The 19,516-nt window shown below is 46.5% G+C and overlaps 1 protein-coding gene across 1 annotated transcript in view; it reads left to right on the forward strand.

Annotated features, from left to right (window-relative positions):
• The window catches only part of VDR (vitamin D receptor), a 37,248-nt gene extending 17,978 nt beyond the window's left edge, over positions 1 to 19,270 (forward strand). Inside the window, exons 5-10 of the mRNA XM_007937894.2 lie at positions 4,087 to 4,271; positions 4,537 to 4,651; positions 7,594 to 7,765; positions 17,135 to 17,286; positions 17,495 to 17,611; positions 19,011 to 19,270. Coding sequence (XP_007936085.1) covers positions 4,087 to 4,271; positions 4,537 to 4,651; positions 7,594 to 7,765; positions 17,135 to 17,286; positions 17,495 to 17,611; positions 19,011 to 19,270 — 1,001 coding nt within the window. The remainder of the gene's footprint in view (positions 1 to 4,086; positions 4,272 to 4,536; positions 4,652 to 7,593; positions 7,766 to 17,134; positions 17,287 to 17,494; positions 17,612 to 19,010) is intronic.
• Positions 19,271 to 19,516: the final 246 nt, after the last annotated feature.

Raw genomic sequence — 19,516 nt, forward strand, 5'->3', positions numbered from 1 at the left:
TATATGTGAATTAATGTATTAAAAAACACTTAGAATAGGACTCAGAACATAAAAACTCTGTTATTCTTTATTATTAACATTCTTTTTTTATTACATAAAATGTGGTCATCAGACTTTCCAGCTCTCAAAAGATTAGAAGGAACTCTTAAGGAATGTCCTAGTTATCTAATGCTGCTATAACAGAACTACTGCAAGTGGATGGCTTTAATGAAGAGAAATTTCTTTTCTCACAGGTTAGGGGCTAGAAGTCTGAATTCAGGGCTCTGGCTCAAGTGGAAGGCTTTCTCTGTCGGCTCTGGAGCAAAGTCCTTGCCTCTTCAGCTTCTGCTTCCTGGTTCCTTGGAGATTCCCATGCATCTTGGCATCTATCTTACCCCATCTGTCCTCTTCTCACTTATTTTAATTGCTTTTATATTTCAAAAGACATTGACTCAAGATATACCCTACACTAATCCTGCCTCATTAATTTAACAAAGACAACCCATTCACAAATGAGATTATAACAGGCACAGAGTTTAAGATTTACAACACATATTGAGGGCACATAATTTAATTCATAACAGGGAAAGAAAGGCACACTTCTAGAGGCAGACACCAATAAGAAGAGACAACACAGAGCTTAACAGAAAAGGAGAGATTGAAAGCTATGAGAAGTAGCACAAGAACTCACATGGCGGGCTGAGTCATACAGTGCAAGGCAAATGGTCCCATACACCTGTGAGGTCATGGCTGTGCTCCTACAAAGCCCAGTAATTGTCAGGATGATACCTCTGAATCATCAAGAAAAGGTTATATGATCTTACAAGTATTCTATGACAAATATTGAAAATATTTTGCACAAAATTCTTAATATGTAAGAGGTAAGGGGATTGGCTAGTATAAGCTGTTTGCAATTGACTGCAAATCTAAAGATTGGTGGTTGAAACTTCCCAGCTGCTCTGTGGTAAAAAGGCTGGAGAGCTGCTTCCCTAAAGAGTACAGCCAAGAAAACCGTATGGGGCAGTTCTACTCTATAACACACGGGGTAGCTATAAGTCAAGGGCCAACTCAATGACAGCTAACCACAACAAAGCTTTGCTCAGTTTTCCAATGGGCAGGCAGGCAGTATGAGCAATTCCCAACACTGTGGGACACTTTCAGCATTGGTGCACTTCTCAGCGTCCTTCCCTGAGCCCAGAACAATGACCTGCACACAGCAGGTACAATCAGTCTGTCAGACTGTTGATCAAGCAGCAAGGCCAGGAAGCCTGACTAGGCTAGCCTCTGTGGGAGAAACACGGGAATTGTAAGATGTGACCTCTACCCTCAAGTAGCCTACAGTCTAGTGGATCTTGAACTTCTTAGGCTCTCTCTATAGACATTTATTAGAAGAACTATTAATCTTATAGAGGTGAAAACAATTGTGTGCCAGTTTTATGTAATAAAAAAAGGATTGTTAATAATAAAGGATAATAAGAGTTTTTGTGTACCAAGAGAAAGACTAAATGTACAGCAGGAATAAGAAATAAGACATCAGTGCAGATCAGGGAGATCAAGAAAGGCTTCATGGCAAAAGAAGCCTGTGAGCTGGGTGTTAAAGAATGGATAGCTACCAGATTGATGTGGTGTCAAATGGAAAAAAAAAGAATGGATAGCTAATGGGAAGTGAAGACCCAAGCATCTTGCATAAGAGATCTTATGTGAGAGTCAGCAAGTCATGTTCACATCTAAGCAATACCAACTTAAATAGAACAGAAATTATGTCCAGAGGCACTGAGACTGGGGTTGGTTAGGAAGACGGTACATCATGGCAAACCTTGTCTTTGGTTTGGACCTGGTGAGCAGTGGAGAGCTGGGAAAAGTTCTGGACAGGAGAGTGACACCCATAGATTCACAGGGGGTGTATCAAAATCTTGTAAGGCTGAGAAACATGCGTCTGGGCATCCATGGTGTGGCTGGCACAGCCAGCCCTCCCTAGCTCCAGTCTCATCTCCTCACCCTGCCCACCGGTTGAGGAGAGCAGGAAAGACCAGACACCTAATCTTGATTCCCCAGGCAGGGACCTTGCACACCGCCTTTCCTGGATGCTCCCTGTTCCTTCCTCTCCCACCCTGCTTGCCCTTTTAGGGTCTGAGCAGACACCCTCTATGGGAGAAAAGTTGGCAACTCTTTGGGCAGGTGAGTCAATAACTGGGTGTAGCCTCCTCCCAAACCTCCTCTTGGTATGATTTACCTCAGCTGTGCAGGGAATGCTCCATCTTTTGCCCCAGGCAGCCCTTTTCTGAGGTGCTTGTGACTCCAGCCACCCACTCCCATCCCCCATAGGCTCTCCCTCAGCCCCCACAAACCTCTCTTGTCCTCTTCCCACCTGAAGACACCCAGTGGGGCTATCTCAAAGCCCAGAACCCACCCACTCCAGGGTTCTGGTTCCTTTCCCTACTCTTGTGAAACTTTCCAGTTTTGTGGGCAGATGCCCTGGCAGCACCCGCACAGAGCAAGTATTTACAGGCCAAGGGCCCCAGTGCCCACTCCTGCCGTCAGCGCTGTGCAAGCCCTGGCCAGGAGGTCTGTTTGCCTGGCTGCTGTGCCAGCCATCCTTGCTCCCAAACCAACCCTCCCAGGCAGCTGCCCAGCACATCGAGGCAGAACCTCCTCAGAAACCCCTGCACCAGCTTGAGGGTGGTGTAGGGCCTCCCCATGGTGGACACCCTAACATCTGGACATCTTCTAGATTAGTCACATGAGGTGTTAGAATCAGGGACGTTAAGAGGTCATGAAAATTTCCTTTGAGGTCATGAAAATTTTAAGAGGCTGTTTTCCAGGGAACCAAAGAGGCAAAGTCTGTCTGAATTGGTCAGAGTAGATCAGATCCCTGAGTTCCATGTCTGGAAATGTGGAACTGGGGATGGTGTGGTAGTTGGCCTGGTTGAGTGGCTGGGCAGCTGGTGGTAGTATTCCCCATGATGAGACTGGTAATCAATTCCATGGTGGAAAATCTACTGTGAGCAGCTGAGTGGCTGCCTTAGGGAATGTGGTCTGCTTCCTGTATATAAGCAGGAGCCTTGGGGAATGGTCTCTAGCCTAGGGCACACTTGGACCCTGCATGTAGCCTGCCATGCTTTGCCGACCTTGGGACTTACAATGGACTTAAATTAATGGCCTGCCGTGTGGTTTGGTAACATCAGGACTGTGCCTTTTTTTTTTTTTTCATTTGTCAACTTTGGGCTTCTCAGCCTCAGCAGCCAGCAGCTGTCTGAGTGAAGAAACGCCTCTAGCTCCATTGGGCCAGGAGCAGGAGGCAGAGCTGGACCCCAAGGTTGAGGGGCTTTCACCCAGCTCCTAGAGCCTGACACTTTGCACTTGGACTTAAAGCCTCCAAACTGTAAGATAATAAACTCCTGTTTGTTAAGGCCATCCCAGTTGTGTTATATTTCTGTCAGAGTGCCACTAGGTAACCAGAACAGATGGCTATGTAGAGGAGTCTTTTCAGTATACCCTGGCACCCAACACAGAATTTCTACACAGTTTCTTTTTCATCCTCATCTAATGTTTCATTTAGCACCAGGGAATATGGGGGTGGGTGTGAGGGTTGGGAGGGAACTTACATTTTTTGAGCATCTTGCTGTGCCAGGCATACATTAAATTCTCACAAGACTCTCCCCTTTGAGGTAGATGTTGTTACCCATCTCCCCCTTCCTCCCCAATTTACAGAGGAAGGAACAAGAAGTGGACATTAGAAGTTACAGGGCCCTATCTTCTCGTTTTACAACTGAGAGAACAAAGGCCCAGAATGTTTAAATAGTTTTCCCAGCTTGGTCTTGAGAACCCAGATCATTGGCTGCACAGACCATCCTGGCTCTCAAATCCTTGTTTTCCTTCTCTCTCATGGGTCTGCCTTTTTTATCATAGAAAGCCTCATTTTCCTTCCACCCTATGAGGTTGGAGAACACAGGGCACGTGAGCCCCCAAGGCAGGAGGGCCTGGGCTAGATCCCCCAGTATGATGTAGAATGACCCTCCCCCCAGCATACTGTGCCTTCAGCAACTGGAAGAGGTTACTTGAAGAAGCTGCGGGCCCACCCCTATATCTCCTCTCCCCTCTCTGTAGTCATCTTGACGGACGAGGAGGTGCAGCGGAAGCGAGAGATGATCCTGAAGCGGAAGGAGGAGGAGGCCTTGAAGGACAGCCTGCGGCCCAGGTTGTCCGAGGAGCAGCAACGCATCATCACTATCTTGCTAGATGCTCACCACAAGACCTACGATCCCACCTATGCCGACTTCAGCCAGTTCCGGGTATGTCCACCTAATGACTAGAAGGATGAGTGACTTTGTGGGGAGCCACTGGGTTTAGTCATGGCCTGGGAAGTAGAGACAGAGGGCGATGGGCCTCCTGGCACAAAACCAGAGGAAGGGCGTGGCTGCTTTGCCCTCTGGCACTGGGAAGGCCATCCCCTCCCAAACCCTCCCCTGCTTCAAGCCATTCCCATCAGAGATCAGGGCCAAGGCAGGAAGGTGGCCCTGAAATGTAAGCTTCTGACACCCTGTCTTTCCCTTCCAGCCTCCAGTTCATGGGGATGAAAATGGAGAGAGCCATCCCTCAAGCTCTTCCTCACCAAATACACCCAGCTTCTCTGGTGACTCCTCCTCCTCAGATCGCTACTCAACCCCTCCAGGTAAGGAGGGCCACACCCACTGAGCTTGGGACAGAAGGCTGCCTAATATGAAGGGACCTCACAGAGTATTCTCAGAACAACCTCTTGTTTATGGATGAGGGTTAACTTTCCAAAGACCCATGCTGAGAGGACGCTAAGCCTCCAAAGTCCAAGCTCTTTCCTCTAAGTCAGTCTTCTGCTGTGGCTCTCTCCCCAGTGTGTATTGGATGGGGGGGATGTTTAAACAGTGTTTTGAGTCTGGTTCCTTTGGTAAATGAAACTTGGTGTGGGGAGGAGAACATGTGGGTTCCACTGCAGCCCACTCTCCCCCAAGCCCTGGGGACCCTATAGCCCTGGAGGACCTGTCACCTCCGTCTGGGTGTAATGCTTTTTTTCTTAAAGTCATTTTTTTGTCTTCCTTTTCATTCTTCCTTCCTTTCCCTCCCCTGCCTGTGTCCATCCTCCCCCTACCTCATCCCAACCCTGCTGTCCTTTGCTGGGGACTACAGGAGGGCAGGCATGGGAAAGCCCTATCTTCCTCAAAAGACTAGCATTCTCAGATATGGTACTTCCAGACTCAGCACACAGATCCAGGATAGATGTCCAACTGTTGTTGTTGTTGTTATGTGCCGTCGAGTTGGCCCCGACTCATAGCGACCCCTCCTTGGGTTTCCGAGGCAGTATCACTACGGAAGTAGGATTGCCCAACCTTCCTTCCGAGGAGTGGCTGGTGGGTTTGAACCGCCAGCCTTCTGGTGAGCAGTAAAGTGCTTTAGCCACTATGCTACCAGAGCTCCTGATGTCCAACTAGACAGGGACATTGTATCTGCCCACCCGGAAGTCTTAGGAGAGGGGTGGTCAGGAGCTGATTAGCACTGGCCATTATATGGATTGACTGACCCTCCGAGCCTCTCCCCTTGTAGGGACCCTGCCCATGTATAGGTGTTCTTTTACCCACCTTCCTGCTCTTTTCATGTGATGGCGTGTTCATTTGTATGAATGAGTCTATATAAGTTATACATTGGTCTGTACTTTGGCTTTTAAAAAATACCTCCCTATTATATAGGAGTGGGCATTTGGCTGCTAACCAGAAGGCCAGTGGTCCAAACCCACCAGCAGCTCCCTGGGAGGAAGATGGGGCAATCTACTTCCATCAATTTACAGCCTTTGGACACCCAAATGGGGGTCGCTATGAGTCGGAATCGACTCAATGGCAGTGAGTTTGGTTTTTGTTTTTAGCACCTATCAGAAGTTAGAAGGAGGCCTGGTGGTGCAGTGATTAAGCACTCAACTGCTAACTGAAAGGTTGGAGATTCAAACCCACCAGCTGCTACACGGGTGAAATAATCTGGTGTTCTGCTCTCCTAAATATTTCAGCCTAGGAAACCCTCTGAGGCAGTTCTGCTCTGTCCTGCAGGGTTGCTAGGAGTTGGAATTCACTTGACAGCACAGAACATCAGAAGTTAATTGGTTTGAAGTGTTCCCACCAGTGATATACTCAGTAGAATGTATACAGTGAAACCTGTAAGAGCCAGAACTCACAGGACTACTTTGCTTTAACAGATCTTGCAAGATAGTGTGCAGTTTACCACTTTTCTATCTCTCTCTAGTAATGGAAAACATTATTTGAGTTTTCCTTCTCTGACAGGTTTCCACCTTACACAGGTCACGGCTTTCTCTGGTTTTACTATATTTATTTAAAAATTCAAACATGTTTTTATTTTTAATTTTTAACAATTATTATATAAAAGTAATGCATGTTCATTGTAGACATTTAGAAAATATAAACTAAATAAATATATAATATACAACTATATATGTATGTGCATCTATGCATATTTACATCTCTCCCTTTCTATCCATATAATCTTTAAACAACTGTGGTCACTTAATCTGAAATATAATCACTGTTAATACCTGGTGTATCTCCTTCCCATATTTTTTTCAACACATATATGTATTCAGAAATAGAATTACCCTTCATACAGCCTAGTAACTTGGTTTTTTTCCCTTAATTGTATCATAGTTCCATGTCATTCTATATACACCTAGAATATCATTTTTAATGACTGCATACTATTCTAGGAAATGAATGTATAATAACATATCTAAATTTTCTATAATTAGGTATCTAAACAGTTTCCCAGTTTTCATAAGCATTGCAGTATACTTGTGACTAAATATTTGCACTCATTCTGATTTTTTTCCCTTATGATAAGTTTATAAAAGCAGGACTTCAAAGAGAACAAATAATTGTCCAATAGCTTTCTCGCTTGCTAGCATAAACTTACACCCTTGTTAACACTCCAGCACAGCATGGGACTGACTGCCTGCTTCCCCACATCTGATACTGGCATCAGCATTTAAGCATATTTATTTCTAGTTTTAGGAGCCCTGGTGGCACAGTGCTTAAGCGCTTGGCCACTAACTGAAAGGTCAAACCCACCAGCCGCTCCACAAGAGAAAGATGTGGCAGTCTGCTTCTGTAAAGATTACAGCCGTGGAAATCCTGTGGGGCAGTTCTGCTCTGTCCTGTAGGGTTGCTATGAGTGGGAATCGACTTCACGGCAATGGGTTTATTTCTAGTTTTTTAAGTGAAAATATAGATGTTCTGATTTGCATTTCTTTGATCATTAGTGAGGTTGAACATTTTTCCTCACAAGCTCATTAGACCCAAATTCATTTCAGATTTGAAGTCGTTAGACAGTAACACAGGCCTTTAAAGCCAGGCTGAAAATCAGGGCTTAAGGAAGTATTTTTTCTCCAAGTTTCTCTGGCTCTTTGATTTTACTGTCCAAACACTGCTGAAAAACAGACAAGAGGTGTCCCAGAGGGAAGCCTGGGGTTGAAGAGTGACCCTATGAAGACATCTAGTCACAGGAGGTCCTCACAGGGGCAAGGAGAAGGAGGCCTGGCCGGAATATCCTCAAATATTTCCTTTTCTTACCTCACTCTTCCCCCAGACATGATGGAGCCATCCAGTTTCTCCAACATGAACCTGAGTGGAAGAGACTCTGATGACCCTTCTGTGACTCTAGACCTGTCCCAGCTCTCCATGCTGCCCCACCTGGCAGACCTGGTCAGTTACAGCATCCAAAAGGTCATTGGTTTTGCCAAGATGATACCAGGATTCAGGTAAGATGTTCTGTGACATTGGAGAAACAGAATCCTAGACTGAGCTAGAAGAAGGCTTGGAGGTCACCCATCCACTGCTTCCCAAAAATAAAGACCCCTACCCCAGACCACCTAAATCAGAATCTCTAGGGTAGCCCCCAAATCAAAACCAAATCCAAATCCATTGCCATTGAGTTGATGTTGACTCAGTGATCCTATAGGACAGAGCAGAACTGCCTGATGGAGTTTCCAAGCCTGCAATCTTTACAGAAGCAGGCTGCCACATCTTTTTCCCACAGAGCAGCTGGAGGGTTTGAACACCGACTTATCAGTTAACAGTCAAGTGTTTAACCACTGCACCACCAGGGCTCCTTCAGGGAGGTAGGTCCAGGAATCTGTATTTTAGGCAGTGCACCAGGTGCTTCTGATGCAGCCAGCCCAGCATGACTCTATGGATGGGCCAGCACTGGAGCTAGTTTAGCCTCAGTATTTTCTGGATTATAGAACAAAAGCCCAAAGGGGGTTCAGTGTCCAGCCTAGGATTGTTTTCTAGTAGTATTGGAAGCAGAGTGGCAGAGTCAGATCTAGAACTCCTAGTTCATGCTTTGTCCACTCCAACTGACTTGAGTCTAATCTTTATACTCCCCTTTTAAATTAAACCTGCATTAACCCCAACACCCAATATTGAGACCAGAATGAAATGATAGAGAGGAGAAAGGATTGATCACATAGACTTATGAATAATATCAAAATCCTATAGGAGTCAGGTTTACTGGTACATATGACCAAGGCATCCTTCACCCAAAATTATATTAAAAGTCTATTTCCTGACCATAAACAAACAAACAAAAAAAAAACCCAAACTCACTGCCATTAAGTTGGATCTGACTCCTTGGGTTCCTGAGGCAGTATCACTACGGAAGTAGATTGCCCAACTTTCCTTTCGAGGAGTGGCTGGTGGGTTTGGACCGCCAGCCTTCTGGTTAGCAGTCAAGTGCCTTAGGCACTATGCACCCTTCCTGATCATACTGAGACTTTTTTTTTTTTTTGCAAAAATAGGTAGGTATCAGGAGTTCTACTGGAGTGGAGAGCCTCTATTATGGATTCAATCACAGGTCTGCTGTGTGATATAGCTTATAACAAGTATTTTATTATTTCAATAATGGCATGCATAGTACTTACATTTAAATATTTATGAAGTATTCAATATTCTTAAAACAATATAATATTGATGTTTTAGGTAGATGCAGTTGCCTTTATATTTATATATGTTTACATCGTCATTGTTTTCAGAAGTTCAGTTGGTACATTGCCATAACATACATATACAGTGTGGTTGGAAAATGGAAAGAAAGAAATATCAAGCAATATTGTTATTATCTCATGTAGTGGCAATAGCTGTCATTGTAGCAGAGCTGCGACTGCTCAGTACTGCTGCCTAGATACCGATGTGCACAGCCGGTGGTGGAACACTGGGAGTAGGAGAGTGCTTGATATTGGCCAGTGCTAGATGGAAATGAATATGAAGTACTGTTTATTGTTTATTGTGGATCTCTCTGATGTGTAGGGAAGCCATCAATTACTGTCTAAATTGCTACACTTCTTTCTTTCTTTTTTTCATTGTGATTTGGGTGAAAGTTTACAGAGCAAATTCACTTTCCATACAGCAGTTCACATCCACTTTGTCTCATGACATTGACTACATTTTACCACGATGCAGCAGTTCCCCTCCCACTTCCTCCCCATAGTTAAGTCTTCCCTGTGTCCTTCCCTGAGTGTATCTTAAATTGCTACATTTCTTGCTAAACAAAAATAATCCCTTTGTTAGCCGTTCCTATTCATGGTGACCCTATGTGTTAAAGAGTAGAACTGACCTCCACAGAGTTTTCTTGGCTGTAATCTTTTCAAAGACCTTTCTCTGCAGAGTGGCAACCACCAATCTTTTAGATTAGCAGTTGATCACAAACTGTTTACACTACCCAAGGACCTTCATTTGCAGCTAGATGATGGTAATTCACAGAACTAAACCCAGCGCTTCCCAGTTTGTTTCTGCCCTGAGACAGCTGGGTCTATGTTATAGGTAGTCCCTGATTTACAGCTGGGTTCTGTTCAGACACCTCTGTTGTAAATTGCTTCTGATGTAAGCTGAATATGTTATTTGAAATTAACAATCTTATGGTATGAAATGGTGAATAAAATCATGCCATAGGCCTGGTCTGCAATGAAGTTGGCGTCAGTGTCTTAACAAAGTTAGAGTCATAACGGCTGTCAGGCACATGCACAGTTCAATTGTTGTATGTCATTAGAGCTGAACATTATCCAACTTTCTATCCTTTATGACTCCTAATACTGATACAAACTTCTCTGTAGACCAGTCCATATGTAACCTGCTGTATGGCAGTGGTTTGAACAGTAAATCATAACATTGAACATCTGTGAGTGAACATGTGAGTATGATAACATCAGCAAATTACACTCTGTGGCATTGTATATATAACTAACAATAATACGTACAAAAAAAAAAAAAAAAGGATGGTCATAAGCGTGTTTTCTCGTAACTTGAATACATCAAAGTAGGAGTCTCCCTGTAGTGGATTCCTCCCAGCAAACCAATACCAGGAATCCAACAATGCTCTTCCCTTGAGATTAATGTGAAAATTGTGAAGAAAAGAAAAACATTAAACATAGCTAAGACACTCTTACTGAGTTGAGTTGCACATTTTGGTAGCCAGAGAAGGAGGGAGGACCACTTTGGCAGCGAGACAGAAACAAGAGCCAGGTGTCTGAGCCCAGCATTGCACTCTACCTGGGATTCACCCTCCAGAGCCTTTCCCTGGAACTGACAACACATTCCTCTCAGTACAGGTGCCAACTCCCTCCTCCACTCTTTAGATTACTGCTCGCAAACTCCATGTATTCCACAAGCTTGTTTTGTGTAAACAGCCAGAGAAAAAACATTTCAAGGTGCCGACATGTACACTGGAGCACCCAGTTTCCATTCCTAAGGTGGAGGGCAACCCTCAGCTATGCAACTTCATCCTTCTCCGCTCTAGTGGGGAGTTGGACGAGGCCCTCCCCAGATGCTGAGGTGTGGTGATTCTAAGGAGCCGGATTGAGCAAGCATATGGGAAAACTGTCCTAGAAAGAAAGTTACTCATTTAGCCAGTGTTCTGGTTACCTAGTGCTGCTCCAACAAGAATATACCACAAATGGGATGGCTTTAATGAACAGGAGTTTATTCTTACAATTTGGAGGCTTTAAGTCCAAGTTCATAGTGCCAGGCTCTAGGGGCTGGGTGAAAGGCCCTCAGCCTTGGCTTCAGCTCTGCCTCCTGCTCCCAGCCCACTGATGCTTCACTCAGACAGCTGCTGGCTACTGAGGCTGCCAAGCCCAAGGTCGACAAGTAAAAAGACACAGTCCTGATGTTATCAAACCACATGGCAGGCCATTAATTCAAGTCCACTGAAAGTCCCAAGGTCGGCAGAGCATGGCAGGCTGCTGTGCAATGACACGGCTACATGCAGGGTTCAAGCATGCCATAAACTAGAGACCATTCCCCAAGGCTTCTCCTTATATACAGGAAGCAAACCACATTCCCTAAGGCAGCTAGCTACTCAGCTGCTCACAGTAGATTCCACCATGGAGTTCATTACCAGTCTCATCATGGGGAATACTGCATCCAGCTGCCCAGCCACTCAACCAGGCCCAGCCAAGTTGACACACAAACTAAACTACCACAGCCAGATTACCCTGAGCCAGCCTCTCCACTAAGTAACCTGAGACCCTCCTTTTCTTCCATGCCCTTGGCCACTAGCCCTTAAATCAGCTGCCAAAAACTCAACTTCAACTCATGTGGACCCTGTGTGTGTCAAAGTAGAGCTGTGCTCCATATGGTTTCCATTGGCTGGTTTTTCAGAAGTAGATAGCCAGACCTGCTTTCCTAGGCACCTCTGGGTGGACTCAAACCACCAACCTTTCAGTTAGCAGCCAAGTGATTAACAATTTGTGCCATCGAGGGTTGCCCTTGGTGGACACCCCCCATATGCATTGACTCAGATAGTACTACTCTCTCTTCACTTTCTCTCCCCATGGCTGAGCTGAAGTCTGTTCCTTCCCTGTCCTCCCAAGCCTCCTTTGCCCCAGAATTCTTGTCTAGCCCTGCAGTTGTGGCCAAAGTAAGTTACATAGGAGCAGATACTAGAGATGCCTAGCTACCAATGCAAAATTGATTAAATTGATCCTGCACAGACTTGGGTTGGCTTCTCTGTCTTCAGAATGACTTGAGAAATCCCAGAATGGAATGTTTTCCTATAAAAAGGGGACACGCCTTGACAAGAGCTCTCTAGAGGCACACTGATATGGACACTCTTTGTGACCAGACGGAGGTGATGCTGAGCCTGACCTGGAGGCCAAGCCCAGCCTCCAGTGGGCCCAGGCAGGGCCAGGCCAACAGCTCCCTGGTTCTACTGGTTTCCATGCTTAGGGGCTCTGTTCTTCCAAGAAGTGAAAGAACAGTGGCTACATCCCTGGTGGCTTTGATCTTGCTGCCTGTAGGCAGGAGCGGAGGGTGTGGAGAGAGCAGGATGAGACTTTTGTGTGGGTGAGTGGAGCAGGGGAGGAACAGGATGAGACTCAAATGCGGGCATGGGACCAAAGTGGGGTGGAACCGGACTGGTCTGGACTGGGTGTGAACTGTGCTGCAGTGTGTGGCCTTGGCCCTGCTCCCTTCCTCCACCTCTTCCCTCAGCCTCTCAGTTTGTGCTCCACAAACCTCCCTCTTTGTCAACCTTGTAAAGAAATGCACAGAAGCGGTAGTGTCAGTAGTGGCAGCTTAATGGCCAGGAGCAGCCTTGGATCTAAGAATCAAGGACCCCCCCAGGCTTCACTGACAAGGGTGGTGGATGAGGGACCAAACCCAAACTGCTGAACGGCTTCAGCATCACTGCCATTTCCATTCCTTGATCCAAAAGCCTGGGGATCATAATGCTTCCCTCATCCTGTGCCCAGCCCTCCACGTTCATTCATTCATTCATCTCTCCAACAAACAGTTTTCTTATATCAACCGGTAAGGATAAAAGTTGACTAGGACACAGTCCTGGACCTCCAGGGATTCAGTGTCTGATGGAAGAGATAAACCAAAACAACAAAACAAAACCTACTACCATCCAGTCAATTCTGACCCATAGCGATTCCCATTTAGTTTCCAAGACGGTAAATCTTTACAGAAGTAGATTGCCTCATCTTCCTTCTGTGGAGCGGCTAGTGGGTTTGAGTCACCAGCCTTCTGGATAGCAGTCAAATGCTTTAGGCACTGCACCACCAGAGCTCCTATGAAAGAAATCCAAAAACCATATTCACTGCTGTTGAGTCGGTTCCGACTCATAGCGACCCCACCTTGGGTTTTGAGGCATATCTCTACGGAAGTAGATTGCCCAGTACTGCGGAAAGATAAGAGCTCCATCTCCTCCTGGGGCGCGGGTACTGTGGGAGTGCAGGAGAAGAGGGGCTAGATTCGGCCTGGGAGTAGGGTAGGCAAGATGAAATAGCAATCTATTTTCAGAGCATACAGGAGGTTTTCAGAAGCAGCCTCAGGTGAAGACTAATCAAGTTATAAATCTTTCCCAGATCCAGGGGGGGAGGCACATAGTATGAGCTGGCACCTGTCCAGGAACAAGGGCTCGTGGATGTCCCTTTTAAATCCAGCTCTATCCCTGTCCACCACCATCCCCAGTTCTGGCTGTGAACCGCATTGAAAAAGTCCTTGTATTCCCAGGCTGGGCAGGGATGTAGTAACATGGCATCATTTCAGTTTACTTTCATAGAGATAATAAGCAGTTATCCATTAAAATCTCTGGCCAAAGCCCCATGGGATATGTGTTTGATTTTGGTCATCTATTTTGAGCAGGGCATTGAGTAAGAGGTTATGTATAAGATATCCTTCACAGTATTATTTATAATACCAAAAGTTAGAAAAAATCAAAATGTCCAAATAAATAAATAAAATAGGTAAATTGGAGACTAAATAACTTGTGTATATTGATACAATGTTATGATGTAGCTTTATGCATTGCAAGGAAAAACCAGGCCAAAGAATGTTTGGTGATGTAGCAAATGGGATATAGATTAGTATACTCATTTATCTAAAGAAAAAAGATATTTGCAAAGAGAAAAGATAGGAAGTAAATATATCAAAATGTTAACTGTGGTTATGAACAATTTATATTTGCTTTGATGTATTTTTTGGTATTTTCTAAAAATTTAACAGTGAACGTGTTTTACACATATTCTGAGTTAAAAATAAAATGAGAGTGATGTTTGCTTTCATTTTACTAACTGTGGATTGAGCATCTAGAGAAAAGTGACAAGGATGGTGAGATGTCTAGATACCATGGCATTAACTAAAATAACCCAGGCCCACTGCTGATGAGTTAACTCCTACTCAAAGCAATCCTATAAGACAGAGTAGGATTTCCCAGACTGTAAATCATTATGGAAGCAAACTGTCATATCTTTCTCCCAAGAGTGGCTGGTGGGTTTGAACTGCCAACCTTTTGGTTAGTGGCCAAGTGCTTTTAATCACTGCACCTCCCATGGGTCTCTACCATGTCATTAGGTCTGTCTGTTCAGTGGTAGAATTCTGGCCTTCTTGGTACACCTCTTATGCAGCCACCATCCATTGGTTCATGGAGGCTTCCATGTTTCTATGATGCTGAACAGGTTTCAGTGGAGTTTCTAGACTAAGACAGACTAGGAAGAAAGGCCTGGTGATCCACTTCCAAAAATTCATGCAGTGAAAACATGCAACCAGTCATGTTGCAGGACCAGTCAACATTTTGTTGCCTTATGTATGGGTTGCCATGAGTTGGGGTGCTGACTTGAAGGCAGCTAGCAACAACAATATCCTGAAGAAGACTAAAGGGGACATGGTACCTTTTTCAAATGGTTAAAGGGATATTCTGTGACTGGAATGTCTAGTTTTGTGTTCCTGATATAAGCAATGGGTGAAACGTGTCATCCATTGTATGAATCGTAGTTCAATAGAAGAAGGGGACTTTTTACCCCAGAACTAACGACCTCATGGCTGCATTTAGAAGTCATGAGCTCCCTAGCACTAAAAGAATCCCAGAGGCTACAGAAGAACCATCTGTCAGGAATGCTAAAGAAGGAATCTGACCACATCATCTCTAAAGGGTCCTTCCAACTCTAGAATTCTGTGGGGGCATTTTCAGTGCAGTTCCTTTGTTGCCATTCTGATCATGCAAGTCTTTTCATTCCCCATCACCTGCTATCTGTTGATATAGAACTCTTCATCAGTTAACATGCACTTCCCATATTTTTCACATCCAAATACAGCCACAGAGAGGATGTCAGCCTATCTAAGGAGATCCGGGAGAAAGCAGAAAGAGAAAGGGGGGAGAAACCAGAAGCCAACTGAACTGTGGACTCTGCTTTCTCTTCACCCTTATTCAGCGCAGCTCATGACTCACAATAGTGGAACTAGTCACTGGCCTCTTGACTCAACCAACGCATATTTATTGATCCTCTCCTTGTGCTCAGAGCCCAACGATTAGTTTGTGGGCAGTGCTAAAGTAATTAAGAAGTGGTAATGACCCTCAATGGGAGCAGCGATTGTTTAGTGGTAGAAATCTCGCCTTCCATGCAGGAGATACGGGTTCAATTCCCAGCCAATGCACCTCGTACACAGCCACCACCCATCTGTCGGTGAAGGCTTGCGTGTTGCTACAATGCTGGGTTTCCAAACTAGTATGAATGAGAAAGAAAGGCCTGGCAATCTGTTTCTGAAAATCAGCCAATGAAAACTCTATGGATTATAAAGGTCCAATCCGCAGCCAATCCTGGGGGTGGTGCAAGACCAGGTAATCTTTTGTGAACTGGATGTGCATGTGGTCACCATGAGTCAGGGGTCAAGTCGATGGTAGCTAACAACAGTAGGCCCTCAAAGAGCTTGGCAGGCTGCTGGGTATCTTGTTTTTATCTTTCACAGCAATGTCTGGTCTTACTGAGGGCAGAAAGGGCCTGGGGAAGAGTGGTGCCAAATGCTACCAAAGTTGTGCATGACAATATACGGAGCATCACCAAACCCACTGGCTGGTGTCTGGGCCAGCATGGCAGTGTTAAGTGCATCTCGGGTCTCATCTATGAAGAGAGCTCTGGGGTGCTCAAGGTTTCCCTGGAGAACACGATCCACCACACTGTCACCTACACTGAACCTGCTAAGTGCAAGACTGTTACGGCCATGGACGTGGTTTATGCACTCCAACGCCAGGGATGTACTCTCTATGATTTTGGTGGCTAAGGTGGAATTTACATGTTCATTTTCTGCAGCAACACTAACGGCCCTTTTCAGGGCCACCCAGCTTATGGAGAGCTTACATGTAAGAGCCAGAGACAAGCATATAAAGAACAAAACTAAAGGGAAAAGGGCAAAATAAAAGCACAGGTTATATGCAGTGAGTCATAAAGGAATGGCTCTAATTCTACTAGAGAGAATTGGGAGGGGGGTCCCAACAGGGACCATATTTGGGGTGGGGCCAGAAAGGTGAGCTAGAGCATTACAGGAAGGGTGTCTGGCTGGAGCTGTCACATGCTCAGAGGCACGTTGGTGTGAGAACACACAGCAGCTGAATGTAGGGTAAGTAGCCCACTGGTACTGGAATGGAGGACTGGTGGAGTTCAGTGGAAAGCAGGCTGGAAAGACAGTTTGTAGTCAAGTAACAGAGTGCAGGCTTAGTCCAGGAGTGAGGGAGAGCCAGTGAGGATGTCTGAATACAAAAATGGTGTTTCCTTCTGGTAGCAGTAAGAAAGTAATGAGAGAACTGAGTCCCAGATTCCAGTCAGGAGGCTATTGTAAGAGACATTGTAAGAACCAGAGCAGTTCTGGTGAGGGTGGGAAGGAAGTCCAGTGCTCAAGAGAGGTCCTGGAGACAGAGTTGGCTAAGCTTTACTCCTGGCAGGGACAGGAGCAAAAGGAGGAAGAGGAAATTTTGAAAGACTGGGAGCTGTTGAAGATGACTCTGGCCATTTGCAGACAATCGGATTCATGACATAATGTCAGGGGCTTCCTTAGCTTGTCTTCCTTTCCCGAACTCTGGCTGCTCAGGCCTTGAAGACCATGGAAATTCAGTGAGTTTTCTTTGCCTAGTTGTTGGACTATTTCACTTATCATCTTGGCACATGATCACAGTCTTGACTTGTTCTCCCTCAAGGGATGGTCTTTTCCTTTCCACCAGGCTAGAGGCTTGTTAATAGAGGACCCAGGGCACCTACTGGTCACCTGACATATGTATACCTGCCAAAACACTAAACTATATCTTCATGACCTGAAGATCTTGAACAGTAACCTGAGCTCCTTCCCTGCCCTTCCTGCAGAGACCTCACCTCTGAGGACCAGATCGTGCTACTGAAGTCAAGCGCCATTGAGGTCATCATGTTGCGCTCCAATCAGTCCTTCACCATGGACGACATGACCTGGACCTGCGGGAGCCAGGACTACAAGTACCGTGTCAGTGATGTAACCAGAGGTGTGTCTGGCCTCTGATCCTCCCTCCCTAGCTCCCAGACTCTGGCTCCACCCTTCCTGGGCCCATGGGCCCCCATCAGGCACACGGGAGGGGGCTGAGTAACAATAGGGAGAGAAGAGGGGGTCAGGTCCAGTCAGGGTTGGAGGTGGGATGGGGTGAGGTGGGTGGCTCTCTGCTCTGCTACAGCCCCTGCTGTTCTCTCTCATAGCTGGACATAGCCTGGAGCTGATCGAGCCCCTCATCAAGTTCCAGGTGGGGTTGAAGAAGCTGAACCTGCACGAGGAGGAGCATGTCCTGCTCATGGCCATCTGCATCGTCTCCCCAGGTAGGGTGCCTTGCAGTGTGGAATCAGGACCTGGGAAGTGGGGTGTGAGAAGGACACGGCACTGGTGAGGGCCAGAGGGCAATCTAGAGGGAGAAGTGAGCAAAAGGAGAGGCAGACAGGAAAAGGCCCACTTGGCTGGGTTTGCACAGCCCCTATGGCACGTGTGTGTTGCAGGATCCCTCACTGCCTTTGGCTCTGGACAGCATATGTATACCTGGAAAGGCTGTCAAGCCACAGACAATCCTGGTGTTTCCAACACTCAGTCTTTGCTCTTGTGTGGATTGGAGAATACGTCCCTGAATTTGAATTTCCCTTTGGGGGACAAGAACCTGATAGAAGGTTCTGACTGATTTTGGAGGCAGGAGCCTGTGATCCTGACCCCTTATGTCTGTTTGGGATAGGAAGAGGGAGAGAAGGCAGAAGTCCAGAGGGTGTTGTATTGGTGGTGAGGCCCAAAGGGGGCAGCCCTGCCTAGTGGTGTCTGTATGGTGAGGGGATGCTTTCTTGGGCCAATAGCCAAGAAATGGACATGAGCACCCTCCCTCACCCAGCATTCATGCACTTACTCATTCATGCACTCGGCCGCAATTCATTGAGCACCCCACCCCCAGCCAGGCATCATGCTAGGCATAAGGATTCATCTAGCAGTAGCAAGAAAAACATAGACTTCTCTCTCGTGAAGTTTAGGAGGAGATATTAACAAATAATTACTAGTTAACAACTAATTCCTAATATGATAGGTTTTAAAAGTAAAAGTGCATGATGCCATTGGAATGTATAATAGGAGAGAACCTAACTGCAGCCTGGGGCCGGAGAAGAAGGAGTGGTCAGGAATGGCCTCTTGGAGAAACATCTTTTAAGGTGCTACCTGAGTCCTTGGCTGCTAACCTAAAGGTTGGAAGTTCAAATCCCCCAGCAGCTCTGCTAGAAAAGGACCTATCTGCTCCTGAGATTACAGCCTAGAAAAGCCTATGGGGCAGTTCTTCTCTGTCACACGGGGACACCATGAGTCAGAATCAACTCCTAACAACAACAACCTGAAAGATCAGTAAGAGTCAGGCAAGGATAGAAGAGTTCTGGATAGAAGGCACATGAAACCTGGGAGCCGGACAGCACGGCCCGTTAGGGTGCTGACGGGAGGGCTGGGCGTAGAGAAAGAGGAAGAGAGGCAAGGGGAGGGCAGGGCCAGATGGGCCCCGGAAGGGCCTTGGGACGTCTTCCTAAATGCAGTGGGAGGTCGCTGAGGGGCTTTGGACAGGACAGTGGTGTCACAGGTAAGGAGCTGCCCAGGGGTAGCTTAGCTTAGGAGGGTGCTGAGATTAGGTATCTATGGGTGGGGCGAGTGAGTGGTGAGGACCCAGCTTGTAGTTCCCATGCCTCCTCTGTCTTATGCCCACAGACCGCCCCGGGGTGCAAGATGCAGCCCTCATTGAGGCCATCCAGGACCGCCTGTCCAACACACTGCAGACCTACATACGCTGCCGCCACCCGCCCCCAGGAAGCCACCTGCTCTATGCCAAGATGATCCAGAAGCTGGCCGACTTGCGCAGCCTCAATGAGGAGCACTCCAAACAGTACCGCTGCCTCTCCTTCCAGCCCGAGTGCAGCATGAAGCTCACACCCCTCCTGCTTGAGGTGTTTGGCAACGAGATCTCCTGACCAGGGCAGCCTGCACCGGTGCATGGGCCAGGCCGCCCATTGGAGCTCTGTGCCCAGGCCATGGGCTGCCTGCCCACCCTGGAATTCTTCCCTTCCTTCCTCCCACCTCCCCGCCTAGCCCACGCTCTCTCCTGCCTAACCTAAACACCAGGCCCCCTTCCCTGCAGACCTCAGTCAAGAGGAATTGCTGTCTATTTTGCAAAGAAACTCAAGTCGGGGCAGAGGGCAGAGGCTAAAAGGCGGGGC

This window comes from Orycteropus afer, unplaced genomic scaffold, assembly GCF_000298275.1.
Source record: "Orycteropus afer afer isolate SDZICR_OR568_19922 unplaced genomic scaffold, OryAfe1.0 scaffold00045, whole genome shotgun sequence".
Classification (NCBI taxonomy): Eukaryota; Metazoa; Chordata; class Mammalia; order Tubulidentata; family Orycteropodidae; genus Orycteropus; species Orycteropus afer.